The sequence below is a fragment of the Cervus elaphus genome, chromosome 2, assembly GCF_910594005.1.
Source record: "Cervus elaphus chromosome 2, mCerEla1.1, whole genome shotgun sequence".
NCBI lineage: Eukaryota > Metazoa > Chordata > Mammalia > Artiodactyla > Cervidae > Cervus > Cervus elaphus.
Window position 1 is genome coordinate 1,522,110 of NC_057816.1, and position 26,712 is coordinate 1,548,821.

The following is a 26,712-nucleotide window of genomic DNA, read 5'->3' on the forward strand; positions in this document are numbered from 1 at the left end:
AAAGGTCAAGCCAGAGGGAGGTTTGTCGAGCTGCGTGGTTATCTCGGGAACATCTGAAACGTCAGTGACGGCTGCTATGAGGGGCCTACATCAGCCTTGCACTGACCGAGGAATTCGATGACAGGCCCAACGGTCAGTTACTTTGCTCGACGTAGAGGTACTTTGTGACAACTTTACCAAAGAATTTTCTTTCCATCCTGAACACTGGGGCAAAAGAATAGGAAGAACAATAACTTTTTATTTTGCTAGGGAGACAAGCATTTGAATAACCGTTCAGCTGAACTAGCGGGGTGGGTCCCACAGGCCTGGCCCGGGTCCTTGGGTCAGCGGCCCCTCCTGCAGTCTTAGTCGTCCTGATGGTCGTTTTAAGGTGAGTTTGAGGTCAACAGTCCTCTCTGCAGACCAGTCTGATGCAGAGGCCTTTGTAAAGTGGGAAGTGCGAATTCAGGAGTCAATTCCCTTCAGTTTCACTGTGCGTGAGCTAGTGAAGAGTAGCTGGTAAGGGTCCTTCCATCTAGGTTGGAGAGAAAGTCCTTTAAATGATGTCTTTTTCAGTCTACACAATCTCCTGGGTGCAGGTCATAGGGTGTCTGATCTTCATCCAAAGTTAATTTACTGCGATCAGCCTCAGAAAGCAGCTTAGAACATCCTTTTAATAATTCACTTAAACTTTACAATAACGTGACACAGTAACAAGGAGTCATTTAGGAAGTGAGTTTTAAGCAGAAAATACCAAACCTCAAAGACAATAGCACCAGAACTTAATATCCACAAAGGTATACTGTTAAAAAACATATTTTGTCTCTCTAAAATTATCCTTATTTCCATCAAGTATAGCCAGATTGAGACTGTTTGCAAAAAATAAGTCTGGTTTCAAGAAACTTGGCCTGATTATTTACCTAAGGTTAATTGGACACATGGGCTCTTTCTTTTTTATTGAGGTATAGTCGATTTGCAATATGCCATTAGTTTCAGGTATGTAACACAGTGATTCGTCATTTTCATAGATTACACTCCATTCACAGTTATTACAAAACGGTGGCCGTGGTTCCCCGCGCTGCACAACATACCTTTGCTGGTTATCTGCTTTTCACTTTTATTTTATTTTTCACTGCACTGCACAGCAGGTGGGATCTCAGCTCCCTGACCAGGGTCAAGCCTGGGTGCCCTGCATGAGCAGCAAGGAGCCTCAACTACTGGACTACCAGGGAAATCCTGGTTATTTACTTTACGTCGTTTGTACCTCTTAATCCCATGCTTCTATTCTGCCTCTTCCCCCACTGCTTCCCAATGATAACCACTCATTGGTTCTTTGTATCTGTGAATCTGTTTCTGTTTTCTGATGTACAGTCATTTGCTTTATTTTTAGGTCCCACATAAAAATGATACCATAGACTATTTGTCTTTCTTTGTCTGACTTATTTCATTAACCATAATGTTCTCTAGTTAATCCACGTTGCTGAAAAATGGCAGGATTTCATTTTCATGGCTGAGTAATATCCCTCTGCGGCTCCCCAGAGTGAGTCACTAGTAAAGAATCCATCTGCTAATGTAGGAGAGGTGGATTCAATCCCTCAGTCAGGAAGATTCCCCTGGAGAAGGAAATGGTAGCCCACTGCAGTGTTCTTGCTTGGGAAACCCCGTGGAACGAGAAGCCTGGCAAGCTACAGTCCATGGGGTCATAAAAGAGTTGGACACGACTTAGCGACTAAACAACACCAAAACACTCCATTGTGTATATGATATATATACCACATCTTCTTCAGACACTCATCCTTTGCTGAACACTTGGGTGGCTTTCATATTGTAAACCATGCTGTTATGAGCAAGGGGGGGGGGGTGCCTTTTCAAATGAGTGCTTTCCTATTCTTTGGATATATACCCAGAAGTGGAATTGCTAAATCATAGGGAAGGTCTATTTTTAGTTTTTTAGGAGCCTCCATACCGTTCTCCATAGTGACTGCGCCGACGGACGTTTCCACCAACCAGGCCTCTCTTTTTCCCATGTCCTGGCCAACCATTGTCACTGGGGGTCTTTTTGATGACGGCCTTGGTGATGGGAGTGAAGCTACCTCTCACTGTGGGTTTGACTGTGATGCTTCTCTGATGATCGGTGACATGGGCACCTTTCCACGTGCTGTCTGCCCACAGGACGTCTTCTTTGGGGTTAAAGTGAGAGGCGCTCAGTTGTGTCCGACTCTGCGACCGCATGGACTACACAGTTCATGGAATTCTCCAGGCCAGAATGCTGGAGTGGGTAACTGTTCCCTTCTCCAGGGGACCTTCCCGACTCAGGGGTCGAACCCAGGTCTCCGGCAGTGCAGGCGGATTCTTCACCAGCTGAGCCATCAGGGAAGCCCTCTTTGGGGTTGTGGGCACGTTCACATTCGGCTGTGCTGAAACTAACTCCTAGAGAATCTCAAATTGGACTTTCCAAAGGCCTCCCACGGCCAGGAAAGCTCTGCTATCAGACTCTGCTGGCAGCACCTGTGCATTTGGCTGGATTCCTGTCTTCCCAAGGTCCAGAGTGTCTTGAGCTTCCTGTGCCCACCAGGAAGTGGCCTTCCTTACTCACCTGGAAAGGCTGCTGGACGCTGGGGTTTCCTAGTGCTGAAGGGGTCAGGCAGAGAGAAGAGAGAAATGCTTCAATTCTGTTTACAAGGGTGGTAATTTACAAACTTGTTTCCAGTCATCATAAGCTTAAGGGGAGAGGTTCTTTTACATCTGGAAAACAAAGATTAAAAGCCAATAACATGTCAAACAAAAAGTCGTAAAAACTGTAATCACACTTATCAGGTCGCTCAGTGCCGTGTGATTAGTTTTTGTCCTGTTTTGAGTCCAGGCTTCCCGTTAGCTTTGTTGACCTCGCCTGATGACTGAGGGTGATAAGAATACAGATAATTTCAAGAAGTTTGTGAGGTTTTAGTTGTTGTTAAGACTTGTATGATTTGCCCAGCGAAGTGGGTGCCTTGATTATTGGAGACCGTGGGAGGCGAAAGGCCAAGGGGAACACACATTCTTAAACTGTTTCTTTGTCATTGTGAGGCCATAAGCCTTGCATCAAGGGAAGGCTTTACTCCATCAAATAAAAAATAGGGTTTGTCAGGGAGACGGGAGGAAGCAAGCGGCCGTCTTGGGTTTCCCACAGCTCTGATTGTTCATTTAATTTACAGCCGTTGTTTACCCATCTTAATTTCTCTGATTTAGGAGCAGGCTATTGCCATTTTACAAGGTCATCAGGATGGGAAACGTCTGACAGTGAGGGATAAATTTTGTAGATGCAGAGTGGACTTTGTCTACATACACCATAAACTTTACAGATTCTGTTTTTTTACCCTAATTCTTGGGTTCAGCCCCTTCAGTGGGAGCCTCAGTTTTTATGTCAGATAACATTTTATGTCAGAACACACAAGGCTTCCAGGAATTTCATGTAATTTCTGGAACACATAGTGTATAATATATTTATACAGACATAACATAAAGAAGGCTTAATGTTGTTTTTTGTTTGATAATATTTCCCATGTAATTTAACATCCTAAATAAGCCTAATTAGTTTAGTATCTTTATTTTTTAAATTTATTTATCTTTAATTAAAGGATATTTGCTTTACAATACTGTGCTGCTTCCTGCCACACAAAAATCTCTCTTAAAAATTCTTCAGGACAACATCACACTCTTTGCCCTCAACAAAATGTATTTCCATTTTTCACCTCTTATTTTACTGAAAACATTCATCTTATTATTTTCCTTCCTAGTTTCCTTGTATGCTGAAATGTTTCCCTTTTTAAGGTAGCTTTTTAAAATTTTATTTATTTTTAACTGGAGGATGATTGCCGTACAGTGCTGTGCTGGCTTCTGCCATAGACAGACATGAGCAGGCCACAGACACACGTGTCCCCTCCCTCCCCCTCGCCCCAGCCCGCCGGGCTTGAGCCCCCTGCGGCACACGGCAAGTTCCCACTGCCTGTTTCACACGCGGTGATGGACGTGTTTCCGAGCTACTCTCGTCCTCCTCTGCATCCACACACCCGTCCCCCACGTCTGCATCTCCACTGCTGCCCTGAGCACAGGCTCATCCGCACCATCTTTCTGGACTCCATGTACACGTGTTAATACACAATAGTTGTTTTTCTCCTTCTGGCTTATTCCACTCTGTATAACAGGCTCTCGGTTCATCCACTTCATTGGAACCGACTCAGATGTGCTCATCTTTACAGCTGAGTGATATCCCATTGTATATATGCACCATAGCTTCTTTCTCCATTCATCTGCCTGTGGGCATCTAGGTTAAAGTAGCTTTAATTACATATATATTATAATTTGTAGCCCTTAAAAAAAACCTGAATCTTTAGCAAAAACCAAGAAGCAAGCACCTGTGAACTGCTTGTCATCTCAACATCTCCTGGTGAGCAAACTTGTAAACCTATTCTGTAACCTCTAGAAACGTCCGCCCCCCCCCCCCCGCCCCAGCACAATTTATTTTCTCAATGTGGTATAAGACATGTGTCCAGGTAACCCAAACAGCTTTAGTTTTCCCTGTTAAGAAGATACAGTAGGTAAACTTAGACTTGCTTAGCAATTAGTGTTTTAGTATTTTATCTCCATTGGAAGTGATCTGGCTATGTAATGAATTCCCATCATTTAATTTAATTTAGCAAACCTAAAGTTTCAAATTACCAAAATCTGGAGAAACTGTTTTTAAGTAGACATACCATAAAACACAATTATCCTTTTTCTCGATTTTTTTAATTTTTAAGTTTTTGGCTGCAGCCCACAGCATGTGGGATCTTAGTCCCCTGAGCAGGGATCAAACCCACACCCCTTTCACTGGAGGCGCAGAGCCCTAACCACTGGACTGCCAGGGAAGTCCCTCAGTTTTTAAGAATGAAGCACAGTTGATTTACAGTGTTCTGCCAATCTCTGCCGCAGGGCAAAATGACTCAGTTATATACACACATATACATTCTTTTTTAATATTCTTTTCCATAACAGTTTATCACAGGCTATTGAATATAGCCCCCTGTGCTAGACAGCAGGGCCTTGCCCTTTATCCATTCTCTGTATAATAGTCTTCATCTGCTAACCCCAAACTCCCCCTCCTTCCCTCCTCCTTGGCACCCAGAAGTCTGCTCTCTTAATTATACTTAATGTCGATGGCCCTAAGGACATGCCTGTGTTAATCAAACCAACAACTTAAATTTATTTTCATTTATTGAAGATCAATCTTATATCACAAGGTTCCTTCTAAAAACTTAGTTTTTTGTTATATTTAGAAATATTTACACACTATATTTAATGTGTAAGCACTTGTGCGTGTGTGTATGTTCAGTTCAGTCGCTCAGTCGTGTCCCACTCTTTGTGACCCCATGGACTGTAGCCCGCCAGGCTCCTCTGTCCATCGGATTCTCCAGGCAAGAATACTGGAGTGGGTTGCCATTCCCTTCTCCAGGGGATCTTCCCAACCCAGGGATCAAGCCCAGGTCTCCTGCATTGCAGGCAGATATTTTACCGTCTGAGACACCAGGGAGGCCTCTACTGTAAGCCAACTAAATAGAGCTCTTTTATAAATTAATTTCAGTAATATTAACCGCAAGGAACAAAGGACCCTATTTATAAGCGTACAAAGATGTACGTACATCCAGATAGACACAGACAAAGATCTCATAGTTTTACTGATTCAGTTTTAAAAGTTTCCCCTCATTTTTTTTTCAGTTTTATGTTCTTCTCGCTGAGCCAAGGCTCTGGCCACAAGCAATGGGGGTTGTGCTTGCATTTCAAGGACATGATGAGTTCTAACACCGAGCTTCCTCCCGGGAGCGCTTCTGTCCTCTCAGGCTCAGAATCTTGAGAAAGGGATGTTTTACAGAGCTAGCTTCTTTAACTATAAGTGCAAAAATAAAAATCCATTTTGAAATGTCCGAAGGGTCCCCATCCAGGCCATTTTAGGGCCAGACAAGGCCTTGCAAGGATGGAATTTGTTCCAGGTATAGAAGCCAGCCAGGGCTCCTGTGGGCACTGCCCATCTGATGGGAGCTGGCAGGCTTTAAAAGCACAGTTCCCCACTTCTTTTTTAAAGTTCCATTTTACTATAAAATGGGCTTCCCTGGTGGCTCAGACGGTAAAGAATCCGTCTGCAATGCGGGAGACCCGGGTTGGATCCCTGGGTCAGGAAGACCCCCTGGAGAAGGGCATGGCTACCCACTCCAGTATTCCTGCCTGGAGAATCCCAGGGACAGAGGAGCCTGGCGGGCCACAGTCCATGGGGTCGCAGAGTCAGACACGACCGCGGGGACTAAGGACTCACCCAGCGAGTCAGTGTGGCCTTGGCACCTGGGAAGGGCATCCCACTGAAGGAGGGCCGGCACTGGTGTCCCAGGAGGGGAGGCGCTTCATCGTTATTTTAACACGGACATGCTTTCCTTCTGGTCAGTGCACCCCTCCCTCGAAAGATTAAAACAGACGTCGAGGGGACGTCTGATCGGCCACCACCAGGCTGCTTTCCTTAGCATAAAATTCAAGTTAAACTGGAATAAGTGCCTCACACCCTAGAGGTGAACATTTCTCCCATTATTTTTCAAGTTAAAAGTACACCTGAAAACAGAAAACTGGTGAGCCTCATCTGAACCCGGTTATCAGTCTCATTACGGTCAACAGCGAGAGACACAGGCCTTGGGTGCCTACACGACCATGAACAGCCCAGAGGACCCAACGCCACTGAAGCCGTGTTCTGGCCCCAAAGTTCAGCCTTGGTCTGACTGTGCAGAAACTGTCCAACCAATTCAATTGTGAGATCCTCTTCAAGAAAACTGGCCCAGACTCTTCAAAGCTGTCGCCGATCCTTCAAAGCAAAAAAGAACAAATGAATGACAAGTTCCTCCTGTGTGGCACAGGGAACTATGTTCAATACTCTGTGATAAACAGAATGGAAAAGAATATTAAAAAATGTGCACATGTGCATAACTGAATCGCTTTACCATACAATGGTATGGACACAGTGTTTTAAATCAACTACACTCCCATGAAAATAAATGAATAATGCATGCTGGATGCTACAAAAAATATAGAACCCACACAGCGACATATACAATTTGTTTGTTGTTTCTAATCTTCTTACACTCAGGTTTACCATGAACATGAGTGGAGAAATAATGAAATATCATGTGAAAACAACGATTTCATCATGGCTACTTAAGAAAAGAATGTATATCTGGCAATTTTATGTTCAACTATAAACAAACAAGAATGTTATGACACTGGCATCTGAAAAGTTAATAAAGTGACTGAGAAGAACAACAACAGAAAAGTGATGACTTCTGCTAGACCAAGAGAGATGAAAGGGCCGGACAAACGGGATACGTGGCCTTGATCATGTCCGGAACGCTGGAGGCCCTGTGTCGGTGGTGTGATCGGGGGGCGTGATCCAGGAGGGGGCCCTGTTCTCACAAGACTCCTGTCTGCACCTCCCTTTCAAGGCTCGGGGAGGGAGGTGTGCACTGAAGCGTGCTCGCCCATCCTGGGAGAAGGCGTTGGAGGATGAGACCTGGGAGACTCATTTGTCCGCCCCTGGGCAGCTTGCAAAGGCCCACTGGTTTCTGCTGAGTGCACACTCTTGTTGGTAATTATGGAAAATGAGAGCAGCTCCAATCCTCCACCGAGAGAAGGCACGTTGGGGAGTATTTGTGAGTGGGGTTGACGGTTAAAACAATGACCCAGAGCTGCATGCGTGCCCTGGCAAAGGTTCCCAGACAGCCCTGGGAGCGCTGAGAAAGGCGCCAAAGGAAAAACACAGGGCGATGGGACTCCGCAGACGTGGTTCAACACATGGAAATAAGTTCCATAGGCCTGGCTGTGAGGACTGCACCTCTCAGATGAGCAGTCCCCTCTGCAGGGGAGGGCTTCTCTGGTGAGGGGTCACTCAGAGCCACGGGACCCTTCCTCACATCCTTCGTCTTTCTTAAGCCAAGTGGTGGGCGGCAGATGCAGGTTCTTCCTACTTTTATTTATGTTTCTGGCAGGTCTTAAATAGTTCATGATCGTTAAACATCAGGGGAAGGATCTTTGCTGAAAGTCAATCCTTATTTCTGAGAACAAAACACCAAGCTCAATAAACTATAGAAAATTATAAATAAGCACTTCCTTTATCTACCCTGGATGGTGGAACACAGGGGTATCTGCAGTCCAAGACAGGAACCAAACAAGGATGCCTGCTTTTACCATTACTGCTCAGCCCTGCTTTATAAACTGAAGACAATGCAAAAGATGTTAAACGGAAATAAGATGTACAACTTCTGGAAAGGAGGAGACCAAAATACCACATTCCTAGGAGCCCCGAGAGAGTCAGCGGAAGAGCGTTCAGAATGAATGAGAGAATTCAGGAAAGGAGCCAGATGCAAAATACATATTTTACATCAATATTTTTATGATTTTCTAGCAACCACCAGTTAGAAGATAAAGCAGAATTTTAAAAAATGTTATTCTAAAACAAAAAGGAGAGGGGGAGCGAAGAACATAAAAATACTTGACAAAAAACCTTCTTCAGAAATGTTCAGGATCTGTAGGAAGAAAACAGCATACTTTAATGAGAAATAAAAACATGAAGTCTGAAAAAGAAAGAAAGAGAAAACACACCACGTTCTTGGGTAGGACATTTGCAAACATTAGATCTTCCCAAATTCATGTATAGGTTCGCCAGATTTCCAACCAAAATTCTGATAGGATTTATTTGGGGGTGAGGGGTGAGCCAGGGGTGGGGAGGGAGCTGGCAAGACAAACCTAAAATTCGCATACAAGGAAAAATAGGCAGGAAGAGCCAAGAAAATTTTGAAAATTAAGAGCAGATTTCAGAAGTGAAGGCAGCATATCTGATGTGTGTGGAGAGCTCCCTGCAGACCAGCAGTCAGGCAAAGCTGCCTCGCCTTTGTCTCTTGAAATCCTCACAGTAGCCCCAGGAGGCAAACACTCTCATCACTCGCATTTTCCACAAGAGCACACTGGAGTTCAGAGTGGGCTAAGCTGAGTGCCAAGGTCACACGACTGCGAGAAGGCGCCAGACACAGGCAGCGCTGTGGGGCCCCTCGCCCTCCTCTCCTGTAGGTCGGGCAAGCTGTTTCAATTCTTCAACATTTATCACCCTGATACCACGAAACCAGAAGAATCTGGCAGCACCTCCATCAGAGGTTGCAGGACATTTAATCAGGAGGTTGAGAAAAATCAGAAAGGTATTCAGGAGGAGAAAAAGGTAATGAGCTTTTTACTCCAGGACCAAATATACCAAATATCAAAATACAAGCCAGGAGAGTTACAGAGGTCAGTATGCGAAGGGAAAAAAAAAAAGTTTTAAAATAAAACTATAGAGAAATATAGGTATGTATTTACCTGCTTTCATCCTGGCAACAGTTTACAAACTTACAAACAATGAAAGTATCATAGAAGAAAAGACTCAGTAAATTTCATTGCTTAAAAGGCTTGTTTTTGTATATCAAGAAATGCTCATCCAAATTAAAAGGCAGACATTTGCTTCTGGCAAGATGGAGAAACAGGGACCAGATTTATCCTCCTGCCTGGAGCAACCCTCCAAACAAAACCAAACAACAAAAAAACATATAAGTACAAGAAACAATTTATTTTTCAGGGCAGTAAACATCAGACAGTTAAGAGCATCGGTCCCTAGGAGATGAGAAACAATCAGCTTCAGGCTTGGAATTGCTCAACTTGCTTCCTCGAGAGAGGAAGGGGGAAGTTGGGGGGGAGCCCAGTGGGATTCTTGAACTGATGAGAAAGAGCTGAGGGTCCAGGGAGACCCAGGCAACAAAAGTTCATGGCACAGAGTATCGGAGCAGAGAGCGTGAGCGGGGCCCCAGAGGCCTGCAGAGGGGCCCGCTCGCATGTCCAGTCGGGGAAAGAGCAACACGTGCTTGGGAGGAAATTATTCAAGGCTTGGAAGAGAACCACCAGGAGGGGTGGAGGGGCCAATGTCCACTGCTCAGGCAGGGCTGGGAACAGGGTCCGTTCCCACCAACCAGACTCGGAAAACGGACACTTCACGGGGCCGTGGGCACTTGGAAAATTCTGGGAGCAGTTAACCCCGATGGGGCACTTCCCCAGGCCCACCTTACAACCGAAAAAATCAAGACCAGAGAGGGTCAGATCATGGCCGGGTAACTTAACTGCTCCCCAGAACAAAGCTCCAGAACGTTCGCAGGAGTAGAAAGAGGTCCTGCACAAACAAGGGGGAAACACACAATGTCTGGCATCTGATCAAAAATTAGCAAACAGGCAAAGAAGCAGGAAAAAGCGAGCCATAAGGAGGAGGAAAACCAATCAATCAAAAACAACTGTGAGAAGTCCACACTGTAAACCCCTTAACGCCAGAACAACAGCACAGATCGAAAGACCCAGCAAAGAAGACAAAACGGAACATATAAAACTCTTGATTGACGCAGAAGAAGAGGTAAGAGGGAGGAAAAAGAGACAGGACCCGTAGAACATGGACGAGAAATGACGCACTTGCTTCCTTCCATGGTTAAGCACGTTACGTGTAACTGGCCTAAACACCCCAGTGAAGAGGCAGAGATGGTCATACTGGGGTTAAAAAAGGAAGAATCCTCCTACGTACTGCCTACAAGAAGCATGGTTTAAATATAAAGACACAAAAGGTTACTAAGAATTACAGACCTTTGAAATATACATAAAGTTAAACAGGCTATAACTGGTAGGATAATTATATGCACAGTTACACTCCGAGATTTCAGTACCCCTCTATCAATAATTAATTGGAAATTAATGATTAATTGTTTAGTGCAGAAAAATCAGCAAGAAGTTAGGAGACTAAAGCAGTACTTGACTTGATTGACATTTATAGAGCATGCCATTCAAATACACATTCTTTCCAAGTGCACATGGAACATTTACCAATATAGATCATGTTCTGGGCCATTAAACAAGACTTAATAAGTTGAGAAGGATTCAAGTTACATAAATTATATTCTTTGACCATAATGGAATTAAATTTTAAATCAATAACAGGAAAAAGTCTTTGGGAAATTCTCAAACATTTGGAATTTAAATAACACACTTCTAAATAGTCCTCGAGTCAAGGAAAAATCAAAAAGGAAATTAGGAAGGATTCTCAACAGACTGAAAACAAAAACACAGCAGATGAGAACTTATGCAGGACTGAGGGTGAGGTTTCTCCTACAAATGCCTGTGTCAGAAAGCAAGAGCAAGCTCGAATCAGTCCCCAGCTGAAAAGAAATGCGAATCGGCCCAAAGTAAGCATGAGAAAGGAGATAATACAGACCAGGAAGAAGCTGATGAAATAGAAAACAGAAGAACAATAGAAAAAGCAGGAAAACCAACCCAAAACTTTGTTTTTTGAGAATACCAATAAAAATGGATAAACCAGATCAGGAAAAGAGAAAAAGCGATAGAACTGAAGTGACCAACATCAGGAACAAGGAGGTGACATCAATACAGATTGTGAAAGTCAGTCAGTCATGTCTGATTCTTTGTGACCCCATGGACTATACAGTTCATGGAATTCTCCAGACCAGAATACTGGAGTGGGGAGCCTTTCCCTTCTCCAGGGGATCTTCCCAACCCAGGGATCAAATGCAGGTCTCACGAATTGCAGGCAGACTCTTTACCAGCTGAGCTACCAGGGAAGCCCAAGAAGACTGGAGTGTGTATCCTGTCCCTTCTCCAGCAGATCTTCCCGACCCAGGAACTGAACTGGGGTCTCCTGCACTGCAGGTGGATTATCTACCAACTGAGCTATCAGGGAAGCCCAATACAGATTGTGCAGCTATTAAAAGAATAACCAAGGAATATTATGCACAACTTTATGACAATAAATTTAACAAGTGAGATGAAAGTGACTTTCAAAACAAAATACCAAAGACCAATCAAAGAAAGATAGTATGAATAACTCTGTATCTATTAAAGAATTGAAAGTGTAACTTAAAACCTTCTCACAAAGAAAACTCCAGACCCAGATGGTTTTGCTGGTGGGTTATACCAAATGGCTAAAGAAAAAATAATAGCAATTACATCAATCCTAAAGGAAATCAACTCTGAATATTCATTGGAAGGACTGGTGCTGAAGCTGAAGCTCTAATACTTTGGCTACCTGATGTGAAGAACTGACTCATTGGAAAAGACCCTGATGCTGGGAAAGATTGCGGGCAGGAGGAGAAGGGGACGACAGAGGATGAGATGGTTGGATGGCATCACCGACTCAACGGACATGAGTTTGAGCATGGACGGGAAGCCTAGCGTGCTGCAGTCCATGAGGTCACAAAGAGTTGGGCACGACTGAGCTACTAAACAACAACAAGGTACAAATTCTACAAAAAAAATTTTGACTCATCTATGAGGCCAGTATTACCTTGATAACCAAAACCAAAGATAGTACAAGAAGAGAAAATCACAGACCACTATTCCTCATAAACATAGACACAAAAGTCCTAAACAAAATTTTGCAAATAGCACTCAATATGTATAATATTGATAACACATCAAGACCAAATGTGTTTTATCCCAGCAACGCAGGGTTGGGACTTTTAAATATCAGTCAGTAACTCACCATTTTAACAAACTGAAAAATAAAAACCATATAATCATCTCAGTAGGAGTAGAAAAAGCATTTGACAAAATTCAACACTCATTCCTGATTTCGTTAAAAAAAAAAAAAGTAAAGCTCTCAGCAAACTTAGGAGTAGAGGAAAACTTCCTCTGCCCAACAAGGGCATCTAAGACTGAATGTCTTCTCACTTAAGCCAGGAGCGAGGCAAGAGTGTCTGCTCTCTCCACTTCCACCCAACATTGTACTCGAGGTTCTTGCTAGTGTAATCAAGCAAGAAGAAAAAGTCATGCAGATTGAAGAGCAGGAAGGAGAAACTCCTTTATTCATGGACAACTTGATCATCCACAGGTGCAGGGGCAATTCAGTGCAGAAGTAACAGCCTTTCCAATAAATCGGATATCCACAAGCAAATGAAGGGGAAAAAAAGAAGAAGAAGGAGGAGAACTTGGATTTATACCTCATACTACATCCAAAAATTAACTCAAAGTGAATGAATCATAGACCTAAATGTAAAACTAGAACCATACAAACACAGGGGAGAACTTCTGTGAATTCAGACAAAGCAAAGATCTCCTACATTCGATACGGAACGCATAATCCCTAAAAAAAAAATAAAAGAATGGGTAAGTTGAAATTCATCAAGACCTTTTAAAATTTGCTCTTCAAAAGGCATTGTAAAGACAATGAAAAGATAAGCCACTGACAGGGAGAAAATCTTTGCAAAGCATACATTTCATAAAGGGCTGATCCAGAATATATAAAGACCTTTCAAAACACAACAATAAAGCAACTTTTGACAATGGGGAAAACCCAGTCTTAGAAGTGACACTTCACGAAACAAGATAATTGGATGGCAAATCAGGATGTGAAAAGGTGCCCGACACCATCAGTTACTGGGAAAATGCAAAATGAAATCACAGGGACACCATTCTAGGAGAGAAGCTAAAATAAAAAAGACTGACCGTCCAAACAGCCAGCGAGGAGGGTCCCCGCATCTCTGTTGGAAGCATAAACCAACACAGTTTGGCAGCGTCTCTTTTTCTGTAAAAGTTAAGCGTACAAGTGATCTTGTAATCCTACTTCTAGGCATTTCCCCACGAGAAAAGGAAATGTTTGTCCTTACAAAGACTTTCACATGAATGCAAATAGCAGCTTTATTTTTAATTGACAAAAACTGGAAACAACCCAAACGTCCATCGGCAGATGAACGGATAAACAGAATTCTTTCTGTGTCCATACGATGGCAATCAGCAGGAATGTCCCACTGATGCATGAACAGGCACGGATGAACCTCAAAATAGTTATGCTGAGAGACAAGAGGTCAGGCAAGAAAGAGTACATGCTGTATACTTCCATTTATAGAAAGCCCTAGAAAATGTACACGAACACAGCCACTGTTATTTAAGACCTGGGGGTGGGGTACGGCATGGCGGGGTGGCAGGAGAGGTTGCAAGGGCCAGAGGACCCTCTTAGAGGTGATGGATGTGCCTGCCTTCCTGAAGGGGGTGACGGCCTCACGGTGTCTGCACAAGTCAGAACTTGTCTTGGGATGTGTTTTAGAATGGGCAGTGTGTTGTATTGATATGCCAACTACATCTCAACAGAGCTGTCTTTGAAACACTAGACGTATAATGACAAAAGTGGGAAAATATTTGGGGTGAAATATGATAGACAAGGGGGTTATTGTTGCTCAGTCACTAGGTCATGTCTGACTCTTTGCGACCCCGTGGACTGTCGCCTTCCAGGCTGCTCTCTCTTGCCTGGGCTTTCTCAGGCAAGAACACTCGGGTGGGTTGCCATCTCCTTCTCCAGGGGATCTTCCCGACCCAGGGATTAAACCTGTGTCTCCTGCGTTGGCAGCTAGGTTCTTTACCACTGAGCCACCAGAGAAGCCCCAAGGGCGTAATATAATTAATACACTAAATGCACTTGGAAATCCATAAGGAAAACATTAACACCCTAATTAGTTTGCTAGGTGACCATAACAAAGGCCCACAGCCTGGGCAGCTTAAATGGCAGACATTTATTGTCGTTTTCCTGGAGGCTGAAACCCGAGACCCAGGTGTGGGCAGGGCTGGGTCCTCCTGAGGACTCTGCTCTGCCTGCAGACGGCCGAGCTCCCCCATGTCTTCACAGGCCGGACCCGCTGCGTGTCTGTGTCCTGACCCCTTCTCACCAGGACCCGGGTCCGGCTGGAGCAGACCCACCCTAGTGACCGCATTGTCATCTGGTTGCTTCTGCAAAGGCCCCGCTCCTAACACAGCTGCATGCTGAGGTGCTGGGGGTCAGGACCCCCAGAGACGGGCCCATCGCAGAGCCTCAGAGGGGGCCGTGAGCAAATGACGGGCCGGTGACAGGGTCAGAAACACGGGTGACCCAGAAACACGCCGGAAAGGTGTGCAACTGAAGTGTGAGCGCAGACGACTGCGGCGCTGAGCCCCCCCCCCCCCCGCCCCGACCCCCGCTGCCCTCGAGCCGAGGGCCCTGGTCGTCGTGTACAGACCCCAGCGAGAGGCGGCCCCTCTACCCTCCAGGAGGCCAGACACACGGTCCCACAACGGGGCCAGGTCCCACAACTCCTGGGGGCAGACCCGCAGGGCTCAGGCGGCCTCCTCCAGCCAGGCCACACCAGTAGCTCTAAACATGGACAGCAAACACCTGAGGAAAAAAATTCAAGCTCTAAGGCAAGGCAAGGCAAATTTTAACACGACATTTTTTTCCCCCTGCCCTTTGGCCTCCCCGCTCCCCTCTGGTGGGCATTATGCATCTGCATTATGCATTAACCAGACCTCCCCAAGGAAAGGAATACCTGCTCAACCATAAAAATCTATTTTTCTTGTTTTGACGTCAACCATGTAACTCTTTAGAAGATAACATTCCTTTCTCGGTCCTGTAAGGGGTCACGATGACCCACCGCTGGCCTTGGACGTGCAGACATCTTTGGTGGACTTTATGAGCAGTGTATCATTTCCCTTAAAGATAGCAACTGGTACAGAACAGACGGGCCAGATGACTGGGGGAGATAGCGGGCCGCACCTAACATTCTCAGCTTAAAGACACGCTCATGACCTTATTAACGCCCTTTGTTATATTACGTGTATTCCGCCTATTTTACAAGACGATTGTTTCTTTGATCAACAACAACGCGATTGAGCCTCAGATAAAATGAATGATGATTACAGACGACTTGAAAGGATTGACCAGCCAGCCAGTTTTGTCAGATCAATCACTGTAACTGTGTAAAATTCTAGGGGTAGGAAGAAGCAGCAAGAGCGACCCGTTTCCTGGCCCGTGACAGAGGAGTCAGACTGGGGGTCCAGAGGTTCGGGGTGACTGTTGACAGGGTCTAGTCCAGTCACATAACCCAAGCCACCCGTCACGGAAATCCTTGCCATGGAACACACTGGTCATGCAATGCCATTGGAGTCTCGACTGAAGTGAAGGCGGAAGGGGAAGGGACTGTAAAATAAGGAATGTTGCCCACCATACAGTTCTACAGGAATGAAGTCATCGCCCAGCACAGCGCTGGCCGCCAACACGCCCTCCAGGAGCTTAAGACAAAGGGCAGGATGGGGGGCACTCTGGGAAAACTGGCAGAACTGGCCCACAGACAGTTTTCCAGGAGAACATGTCATAAAGCCGGCTTCCTGCATCTCCTCATACTTAGAAAAGCATGAGAACCATTGAAAACATCTTCCACGAGACGTGTGCTTGATCGCACGTACGCTCCATCAGGACTGTGTGCTTACTGCCCTCCCCCGCCCTCTTCAGAACGGCCCTCGGAACTTTCTGGAACATTCGGAGTCGCCCAGGTTGCAAGGCTAGGCTGTGATGCTAAGATTCGTGAGACCCGTATGTCTGGTGTTGCCCCCAGTCCCCGGCCCACACCTCCCTCCCCTGGAGCCCCCAGCAGTGAGACCCCCGACAGCCTCACTCGTTACAGCGTCTGCTGTCTTGTCCCCAGTTCCTGGACCTTCTGAGAGCCATGGAGCGGGCACGGGTGCCTTCTCATTTACGTTCAAGTCCCTTCTCCGCGCTGCTGGGTGACGCTCACGAGGAAGCTTTGGGAAAAGACCCAAGGAAGGGGGCTGACGGCCGGAGAGCCTGCCCTGAGTAGGGAGGGCCTCCAGGACCCCCGCCGCCTTGAGGAGGGGAGACAGGCCAAAGGCTGAGCGCACGGTCAGTAGCCAGTGATTTACTCAGCTGTGTTCTGTGATGAAGCCCCCCCCAACCCCGACCCCAGGACGGGGGGACCTGCTCAGCTTCTGGGCCTGTGAACCTGGGGAGACCTGCAGGCCCGGGGCTCGCCCCCACCCTGCCCTCTGCCTCTCTCTCATGTGGCTGGGGGCCTTCGCATGCGGCCTCTGCGTGCCCTGGGAGTGCTGGCTCCTCCAGGAGGCGCACTGACAGCCGCATGCAAAACCACAGCCCCATCCCACCTCTGCCCCAAGCTCCCCACACCCCCAGCCAGGCCAGTACATCTCACTCTTTTATGTTGAGGCACCGTGGTCCTCAGCGGCAGCCCCAAAGCACTTCCAAGCTCATCTTATCTACCCCCCCACCCATTGCCCAACTTGGAGCCCTCCAGGGATGCCCACTACTCTCAGAAAGAAGCCCTCGCTCCCCAGTCTGGCTTGCAAAGCACAGTGGGGAGGCCGCCCCTGGGAGGGCTCCTGCCCACCCTCCTCCTCACCCGCCTGTGGGGGTGCCTCCTCCCCCGGGCCACTGCCGGGCCTCCCCGGCACCAAGCTCTGGGGGGCCCCACGTCAGGAAGTCAGATCTAACACATGAAAATGTTTGTTTAAAATAAAAGAACTATGTCCCTACACGTCTGTAAGGCCCGAACCAAAACACGGACACCAACAGATACCACCCTGTGGCTGGTGGGAAGGCGAGGCGCCGTCTTACGCACGGCACACACGCACGACGGGGTTCACCCACCACGATCCTTGGTTCCGAACCCCGAAGAGCTGAAAACACAGGCCCAGGCAAAAACCTGCTCCTGGATGAGTGCGGCGGCTTATTCATCACGGCCAACATGGGGAAGCCGTCAAGACGCCCCTCAGTGGGGGAGTGGGGACCCTTCTGCAGTGCATCAGGTGAGGGCCTATCAGCTCAGTTCCGTTCAGTCACTCAGTCGTGTCCGACCCTTTGCGACCCCATGGACTGCGGCACACCAGGCCTCCCTGTCCATCACCATCTCCTGGAGTTTACTCAAACTCATGTCCATCGAGTCGGTGATGCCATCCAACCATCTCATCCTATGTCGTCTGATGGAGTATCATTCAGCTCTGAAGACAAATCCACTCACAAGCCGTGAAAGGACGCAGAGCAAATGTAAGTGCCAAGGGAAAGAAGCCAGTCTGAAAAGGCTACAGAGTGTGTGGTCCTAACCACGGGACAGCCTGGAAAAGCAGACCCATGGAGACAGCAGGACGACCCACGGGTGCCGGGTCAGGACCGGGGGCGGACGGGAGCAGCCCAGCGGGTTTTCTGGGCAGTGACCCCCCCGTAGGTGTGGTGCTGTTACGTGGACACGTGTCCCTGTACATCTGGCAAAATCTGTAGACGGCCCACCAAGAGTGAGCCTCGAGCCGACTGTGGACTTCAGCTAATGACAACATACTAGCATCGCCCCATCAGCTGTAACATACGTGTCACGTTAGTGTAAGTGTTAATGCTATGGGAGGCTGAGGGGCGGGAGAAACTGAGTGTATGGGAATCCTTTGTACTTTCTCAGCAATTTCCCTATAAACTTAAAATCATTCTTTAAAGAGTCTATTAAAAAACAATAAAGACAGTTGTTTATCTGAGCTTTGAATTTAATTGGCATCCTCTCCTCTGTTTGGCAAACTCAGCCCCCAAAGCTGTGTGTTGCTTGGGAAGGGGGGGAGGTGATGACCCGGGCTGGGGGGAGGGTGGTGGGGAGTGGGGTGGGAGGCCGCCCGCGGGGCCCGGAGGATCAAGACTCACCCACCTCGCACTCACAGGTCCCAGGCCGGAAGGGGAAGAATCCAGCTGGCAGATAATCAGAGAAGCGGTCTAGTGTTGCGGGGTCTGCATTGTTGAGAGCCCATCGAGGACCTCCGTGCTCTCAGCCTCACTGATCAGAGCATCGCCTGCCGAGGTCCAGCAGGATGCCGACCCACACCGCCTCCCATCCGCGTGTTCCAGCCACGTTCTGAGCAACATGGAGACCTCTCTCTGGGTTGGCCACGTGTCTGCTGAGTCAAAGCTTTACAAATGAAGCAGAAAGTTTTCCGGCCTCCAGGTTGGGGGACCCCTGTCCTCCAGCTCCCGCCCTCTCCCCACCTCCGGGGCCCTGCCACGGTCACCGTCAGCCTCGCTGGGCCCTGGCCACAGCCGGCCATAGCCCTCCTCTGCCCTCCCCTGCAGGCACGCGGCCCCCCCACTCACAGCTGACCCCCCCAGCAGCCACGCCCCACCATGGGTCTCTTCATCTTAAATGAATCCACTTAGGGTCTCCGGCACCAAGCATGACAGTGAGGAGGGCCCTCCAGCCCCCTCCCACCCTGGGGCCCCCAGGAGCAGCCCCTGCGCCCTCCCAGGCTCCCCTGCTCCTGCCTCCTTGCTGTCCTGCCCCCACCCTAGAGCCCCGCTCCCCCCAGGTCTGCCCGCTGTGTGTACGTGGGGGTGGGTGTACAACAGAGGGTCTCTGATCCTGCTCTGTGACAGGGCCCCAGTGAGGGCTGTGCCAAGGCTAGAAGCAGGGCGGGCCCGCTGCGGCCTGGAAAAGCCAATGGCCTCACGGAGGCTGGGGGGGCAGGCATGGCTGGGGGGCCCTGGGGGGCATCTCAGGCACGAGAACTTGGCCAGAAGGGCTGGGGTGGGGTGGTAGAGTTCCACGGACAGAGGGAGGCAGCCACTGTGGCCAGGTGGCGAGAGGTGGTAATTCAGCGATTCAGTTGTGTCTGGCTCTTACAACCCCATGGACTATATGTAGCCCATCAGGCTCCTCTGTCCATGGGATTCTCCAGGCAAGAACACTGGAGTGGTTGCCATTTTCTTCTCCAGGGGATCTTCCCAACTCAGGGATTGAACCCAGGTCTCCTGTACTGGCAGGCGGATCCTTTACCGACTGGGGCCTCCCACGAATTCACACCTTCCCCACTCCCCCAGTCTCCCACCTGGGCCACCAGCTGGAAGGGTGGCAGGCTCTGGGTGGTGGGTGGCCAGCAGTGTGCCTGGGCACTAGGCTGGAGTCGTGGGGGCATCCGTGGTGGTATCCGTGGTGGTCCACTTGTGCGCTGGGCCCCGGGGAGGAGGGAGGACGTGAGGGGCTGGTGGCACTAGGGTGTGCTGCCGGGCACAAGTAGGGCGCTGGGTGTGCAGGGCTCAGGGCCCAGGTGGGGCCCAGGTGGGGCCCAGGTGGGGCCCAGGTATGCGGGCGGCGCGCGTCCTCCCGGGCGCCAGGGGGCGCTGCGCCGGGGGGCGGGCCTAAGCTGGGCCCGCCCCTCCTTCCGCCCGCGGCCCCGGAAGCGGGCGATGGCGCGGAACGTGCTGTGAGTGGGGGGTCACGGCGCTCGGGGTCGGGGGCGTGGCCGCCCCCAAGCGTGGGCTCGGGGCGCCGGGCCGCGGGGTCGGGACTCGGGACCCGGCGGGACGCGCGGCGTCTGGGCGCCCGTGGGGGCGGGGCGGGGCGGGGCCGGGGAGGGGGGTCGTTCCGGGGGTCGTTCCGGGGCCCGCGGGACCCGAGCCTCTCCCGGGGTCGAGCCTGGCCTTCGGCGAAGGTGAGCGGGAGGTCGGTGCGGCCGGTCAGCGCCGGCCTCGGGCCTTGGGCCTCGCGGGCTGCGCGCGCCCCCCGCCCCGGCAGCTCCCAGGGGCCCGAACCGTGGCCCCTGCAGTGCCCGCGGCCGGTCACCAGGGGGAAGAGGCGAGCCTGGTGGCCACTCTCCGGCCCAGCCCCACGAGGACAGGGCGAGGCTCCGTCGTGGGCGGGCACGCCGCCCACCCCCCCACCCGCGCCCGACGCTTTGCCGTCGGGAGGTGCTGCTGCTGGTGTCCGGCAGCTGCCACGTGCGACGGGGTCACCAGGAGACCCCAGTAGATGTCAGCTGGCACTTAGCTCAGAACTGGTCTGCCCGCGGGCGTCCCCACCTGTGTCAGGGTCCAGAGCCTCTGCCACTCCCAGGATGCCCCATCCAGGACCTCGGCCCGGCCAGTCCTACTCCCCAGAGTTGAGAGGCCCAGAGGCATCCTGGGACTTGGCTTCACCGAGCCCCTCTCCCCTGGTTCTTGGTGCCCCCCCAGATCAGAGGCCGCCGTGTGCCATGCTGCAAACTGATCACCAGGATCCCTTGATGGCATCGTCAGCCCCTGTGCCCACCCTCCACCGAAACACCTCTCCTTGGCTCCCAGTGGACCCCTGACCCCTCACAGGCCCTGCCGACCTTGGGCCCCCACCTCCTTGGACCATGAGCCCTGAGGCCTGGTTGGGTCCAGTTGGCAGTGTGGCCCTCCTCACCCACCAGACCCACGGGGGCATAGGTCCAGTTGGAAGGGATGGGTTGGAACCACAGGTGGTGCCCACCCATACGTTCTAGATGTCTCTGTCCCGCTTTGGGGTTTGAGGGGTGAGGGAGGCAGGCAGTGAGCATGTACTGGTGACCTGCAAACACCGCCTTCCTGAGCCCCTGAGTCCCTTATCTTTTTTTTCCGTTGTTTGTTCACCCTTTATCGTTTGATCTTCACTCTTGTCAAGGATGAGCAGGCGCTTCCAGCATGGGGTGGGGGGGAGCGGGGGTGGAGGTGGCCCTGTCCTTGTCCTCTCAGCGGGGCTGAGCCAGCGCAGATTAAGCTGGTTCCGACTGATCCCACCTCACCTGAGCGGAAGGGAGCTGGAGGCCATGCTGGGTGTGGGGCCCATTCCGGGGGGACAGCCATGCGGGGGCTGCGTGCCTGTGCAGCCGGCACTTTGAACAAACACATGACTCTGAGCCTGTTGACAAGGCAGGGTGGGCACGTCGTCTGTTCGTGAATCATTCACTGGTTCTTTCCAAAGGCCGACCTTGAGGGTCAACAGGCCACACTGCCCCGGGGATGGGACTGGCTGCCCCATACCGGGTGAGGGAAGGGCTGACCTGTGGGTGACTGCCCCCTCGGCTCCTCAGCCCCGTGGGCGTGATGACCTGTGCACCCTGCTGGGGCATCCTGGGAGCCTCGTGTTCTGGGCGTTTGACATGACCTGTTTCCCCCCCCCCGCCTTGCAGGTACCCTCTGTACCAGCTGGGCAACCCCCAGCTCCGGGTCTTCCGCACCAACTTCTTCATCCAGCTGGTGCGGCCCGGCACGGCCCAGCCTGAGGACACTGTGCAGTTCCGGATCCCCATGGAGTAAGCCTCCCCTTACCCCAGAGGAATTCAGGCCGGGGGCCCACGGCCTTGGAGGTGCCGCTGAACCCCACTCACAGCAAGGGTCTTCCTACCACAGAAACTCTGCAGGCAGCCCTGCACCGACACCTGGTGTGTGCAGAGCCTTGGGTGAGGGTGCCTTGGGCTCCTTGCCACCCCCGGGAAGTCCAGCCTGAGAGACCCAACTTCTTTCCTTGCATTGGTCTGGCTGCCCTTCCCAGGAGGCTGGGCTCTGACCCCGGCACCCGCTCACCACAGCTCCCAGAGCCTCCGTCCTTCGGTGGGTCCTTCACAGAGGCCTCTGTTGCTGAGGAGACACAGCTTCTCTGCACCCCATGCTGAGGTTTCAGGGCTCTGGGATCAGCTCGAGCCTCCGTGGGAGCTGAGGGTCATGCCGTCCGCCTCGGAGGCCAGGCCAGGAGAGGCTGGGCCCTGTCAGGGGAAGAGGGGACGGCACCGCCATCGCCTTGGCCATCCTTGCTGGGAGACGCCTGTGCTGGTGGGGGGCGGGGGCGCCATGGACAGGGCGGCAGCTGCAACGCAGGCGACTGGGCACTGCAGGCGGCTCCCGGCAGCCAGAGGGCACTCGCAGGCCGTTCCTCCCCTCCGCTCGTCAGCTAGGCCCCTAGGCAGGGTGACCAGGACTGAGTCCTGGGAGCCGGTCCCCCATCGCCCCCATGTTGCTGCGTCCAGACGCCTCTGCAGGGTCAGCAGGGCCCGGCCCCAGCCCCGGCCGGCTCCCACCCGGTGTCTGCGCTCAGCAGCTCACGCCACCCGGCAGGCTGCTTCCTTCTCCACCCTGTTCAGAGGCCCCTCTTTCCCTCCTGCCCCAGGATGACCAGAGTGGATCTCAAGAACTACCTCGAGCGCATCTACAGCGTGCCGGTGGCTGCCGTGCGGACCAGGGTACAGCACGGTGGGTCGCAGGCCCGGGGGCTCCTCCCGAGCTCAGCAGGCCTGGCCCCTGTCAGCCCCGCCAGCACGTGGTCCTTCGCCTGGGGGGAGAGGGGCCCTCCTTCCCGGGGCTGGGACTCGGAGGCCTGGTTCCCACCGGCTCCTCAGAGCAGGGCCCCCACTTGGCGCCCCCACGCTGGCCTTGGTCAGCAAAGTGCTCATTTTACTCCACTGGGGCTTTCTCATGCCTCCCCGTTGACCCCTGCTCCCCAGCCTCTGGTTTCCTAGTTGTAAATATGACGATCCTCTGTCGAAGGGAGGTCAGGCTGTGAGAGCCTCCATGACACCAAGGGAGAGCCAGTTCTCCGATTGTCTTAGACCCATCTGGGTTTGCACCAAGCAGAGGCTGGTGGCCATCCTCAGACGTAGGTGCCCACGTGTGTCCCTCTTTCTAGAAAGCGGGTTCCTGGGTTAGCGGGGCTGAGAGCTGCATGCTGGGAGTGAAGGCTTCTGTCTCTCCCGCTTCCGACAGGCTCCAGCAGGAGGAGGGACCACAGGAACGTCGGGATAAAGCAGCCCGATTACAAGGTGGCGTACGTGCAGCTGGTGAGCGCTCACCCCGCCGGGGCCCGGGCCGGGCAGAGCCCGGGGCCCAGGCTGGCCCTTCGTTCTGGTCCGCACGGGGCCCCTGGAGGAGCTGGGGCGGGAAGGGCTAGGCGGGCTCCCGGGAACTTCTCCGGGGCCAGCTGTGAATGTGCTGAGGACAGAAGCAGGCTCCCTGGCCTAGGGGTCGGTTCAGACAGTAACCAGCGTCCAGGCCAGGGAGCGGTTGGTGCCTGGGGTGGAGGTGCGTGGCTGCAGGGGCCCCCGTCTCAGGGGCAGACCACGTGGGGAGTCCTGGGTCCTGACTGACCCCCTCTCCTCTGGCCTGGACTGTGGGGGTCGGCACCCCCGCACCCCACCCCGGCCAGCTTCTCTTCACACGGTCTCCTGCCTAGCAGGGGCTCCGGGAATGGGGTCCAGCACCCCAGCTGAGCCTTTGCTGACCGAAACCCCGAGCTGGTGAGAGTGAGACCCGCATTTCCAAAGCCCCTCTCCACTCCTTCCTGCCGACCTGAGCTTCCCCTAGACAGAGAACCCCTGGAGTTAGGATCTGCAACCTTGGCCGCCGGCAGTGAGGCCCGTGGGCTCCCGGTGGGATCCCTCTGATGGGGCAGGTGACCTTGGACCCGCGCATGGAGTCAGCTAGCTGCTGTTTGAAACCCTGGCTGGGGTGGGGTGGGGGCAGGGGTCTTCTAGCTCCTTCAGTTTCCCTGTAAACAACCTGGTCGGGCAGGCGCCCGCAGGCCGGCCGCTAGGTGGCAGTGGTGTTATTATGAAAACACCTCTGCCCAGGGCCCTGTTTCGGGCCTTAGGAGGCAGTTTGGTGAAAGACCCAGTTAGCATGGCAGCTTTTCTGAAAAACAGTCACAGTTGTTCTAAACAGGGGCCCCCGTAATTATTTGGCCTAATATTTGCTGTGCATAAAATCAGCCAATCCAGGGCAGGAGAGCAGCCGTTGGCCTTATAAAGACGCCTGTGTCCTCTGCGTTCAGCCGGGCCATCTGTCTTTGTCATGGCAGCCGGTTGACACCCCATATGTCGGCATTCGCCACGAGGCCCTTGAGCGGGAGCTATAGTTACAAGTGGCTTTTGAGTCACCCGAGCCTGGCGTTTCCCGCCCCACCTCGCTCTGGAAGCCGAGCCGCGTATCTGCAGCTGCCGCCCGGCCGCCTTTCTTCCCTGTGAAGCCCCAGCGCGTCCCCGCCCGGCACGCTTCCCTCTGCTCCAAAATTAAATTCGTAACGGACTCCCTCCCTGCTGACTCCAGCAGATCTCTGCCTGGAAACGGGCCGGGAGGTTGGGCCCTCGTCCCCTGAAGGGCTCCGTTCTCTGTCCCCCACGAGTCCTGGCAGGCCTCCCCCCCAGCGTCTCATCAGAGCTGACAGTGCAGTGCCCCAACATCGGGCAGCAGGACAAGTGAAGCCCCCAGATGCATGTGGGGTTGGCTGCTTTGAGAAAGCCAGTCTCACGTGGTGGGGGTCCTGGATTTCCCCCCACAACCCAATGAACGTCTTTCTGGTGGAGAGTTGGGGAGCTGGCGAGCCTGGGTCACCCCACAGCATGGAGCCTCGGCCCCCAGCTGCAGCCTGCCAGGGACAGAGGCTATGTGTTTGTGGAGACCTCTGTTTTGTAGAGAAATCGGGACTCGGCCCCCACGCCCTCCCGGTGTCTTCACTCTTCACTGCGATGCCCCCCCCACCCGCTCCTTTGCTTTTCTGCTCATCAGCTTCACAAGGGTGGAGAGTTATTTCTGAAAGCACAGGGCGCCTTTCTCTAGGAAGGGAGCCCCGTCTTGGAGAGACGGTGGGGGAGAGCACAGGCTGACCTTCTCCAGGCACGGAGCCCGTCGCAGGGAGAGGCGGTGGGGGACTCTGCGTGGCGCCCTCCGTCCCTCCCAGGCTGTTGCAGATTGCCATCTTTGTATTTATAGTTAAAAATGTCACTTTGGGTTCCCCACCTCAGAAAGCTAGCAGAATCACCTCGGTATATTAAACATAAATCCCCCATTCTGGGCAAGCAGCCCTGCATGTAAACTATTGCCCTTTGGTATTTTAAAGAAGAAGAAAGAGAGTCTTGAAATGTGTAAGCGACCCCTCCTGCAGGCGGGCTACCGCGCGCACAGGCGCGGCCTTTCATGGCTTGGGGCCTGTGCTCGCCGCGTGAGCAGGCTTTGTGAACGCCCCACTCTCGGGGCCGGCGCTGTGGGCTGCTGCAGATCACGCTTGGCCGCCTGCCCAAATCCAAACTTCTTCACAAAACAAGGGTCTCCAAGAACCAAGCTCACTTCACTGATTTTACTTATTAAAACTTTCCAGATCCAGGTGCCAGCCTCCATCTCTCTGCCCATCCAGAGGTGGACGGCATGGCCCTGCAAACATCGGCAGGTCCCCCCAGTCTTTGGAGCCGCTTTGCCACGTGCAGCGTGCGGAGGTGGCTGCTCACCTCCCGCCATCGGGGTCCCCTCTTCTCCCCAGCCCCCTGACGGGCCGGACTGGTGTACCCTGGCCATGTGTTGGGGGTTCAGGCTGGGACTTAGCCAGCCCTCCTGCATTCTGAACTTTCAGTGAAAGACGTAAAACCAGTTAATTTGCAAAGCCGGTCTTGATTTATAGACGGCTTGCGTGTACATTTCGTTGTACGTTACATGTGTTTTGTTTGCCAAGCTGAGCCAGGAGGGGTCTTGGTCTTTCATGTGGGTGAAGGCATGTAGGTACTTCGGGTGGGAAACGTCCCGGGGAGGCAGCAGACGTGCGCTGTGCCCCGTTCTACTTGCCCCCCTGCCTTCAGTCTGGCCTGGCAGCTCCTGCTGGGAGCGGGGCTTCACTGGGCTCCGCCAGTGAAGAGCCGGCCTCAGTGAGAAGGGGCCTGTCACAGCAGTGGCTTCTGCTGCTGAAGGCCGAGGCCCAGCCCGCGTATCTGTCCTCTGGCCGTGCGTCTGTCCTGCAGGCGTGGGGCAGGCAGCTCCATCTCCCCCCGGACCGCCCCGCCAGGGTCCCGGGCTGAGCCCGTCTGTTTTGTCCGCAGGCACACGGGCAGACCTTCACGTTCCCAGATCTGTTTCCCAAGGGAAAGCAGTCCGGAGGCCGCCCCACAGACGAGGACCTCCGGGACCAGGTGCTGGAGGAGCAGCGGCGGCTCCAGAGCCCCGACCCGCGGCGCGGGGGCGTCCCGGGCTGGTTTGGCCTGTGACGGGCTGGCCGCCCCGCCAGAATAAAGTGCCGCTTGTGGAGACGGCCTGGCCCTGTGTGCTCTGCCCCCACC

At 52.2% G+C, this 26,712-nt stretch overlaps 1 protein-coding gene and 1 long non-coding RNA gene across 5 annotated transcripts; one reads left to right on the plus strand and one right to left on the minus strand.

The window, feature by feature from the left end:
* Window positions 1-224: 224 nt before the first annotated feature.
* On the minus strand, window positions 225-21,499 carry LOC122707726. 2 transcript variants are annotated; one of them, XR_006344894.1, is made up of 5 exons: window positions 21,427-21,499; window positions 19,732-19,851; window positions 18,561-18,804; window positions 6,592-6,838; window positions 225-4,282 (listed from the first exon to the last, which is right to left on the minus strand). It is a non-coding gene; the product is annotated as an uncharacterized LOC122707726 (long non-coding RNA). The 2 variants fall into 2 exon arrangements; XR_006344892.1 differs by having other exon boundaries at window positions 18,561-19,851.
* Window positions 20,024-26,680, plus strand: MRPL23 (mitochondrial ribosomal protein L23). 3 transcript variants are annotated; one of them, XM_043923526.1, is made up of 5 exons: window positions 20,024-20,106; window positions 21,814-21,936; window positions 22,788-22,870; window positions 23,381-23,436; window positions 26,476-26,680. In XM_043923526.1, the coding sequence occupies exons 1-5, from the start codon at window positions 20,090-20,092 to the stop codon at window positions 26,638-26,640; spliced, it is 444 nt and encodes a 147-aa protein (XP_043779461.1). In that variant the 5' UTR covers window positions 20,024-20,089; the 3' UTR covers window positions 26,641-26,680. The 3 variants fall into 3 exon arrangements, with proteins under 3 accessions (XP_043779461.1, XP_043779454.1, XP_043779470.1); XM_043923519.1 differs by having other exon boundaries at window positions 20,026-20,106; window positions 23,381-23,454; XM_043923535.1 differs by lacking the exon at window positions 20,024-20,106 and adding an exon at window positions 20,187-20,334 and having other exon boundaries at window positions 23,381-23,454.
* Window positions 26,681-26,712: the final 32 nt, after the last annotated feature.

Coding starts and splice junctions, on each gene's coding strand:
- MRPL23 (XM_043923519.1), top strand. Junction 22,871..23,380: donor GCGGACCAGGGTACAGCACG/GTGGGTCGCAGG, acceptor CGCTTCCGACAG/GCTCCAGCAGGAGGAGGGAC. Junction 23,455..26,475: donor AGGTGGCGTACGTGCAGCTG/GTGAGCGCTCAC, acceptor TTTTGTCCGCAG/GCACACGGGCAGACCTTCAC.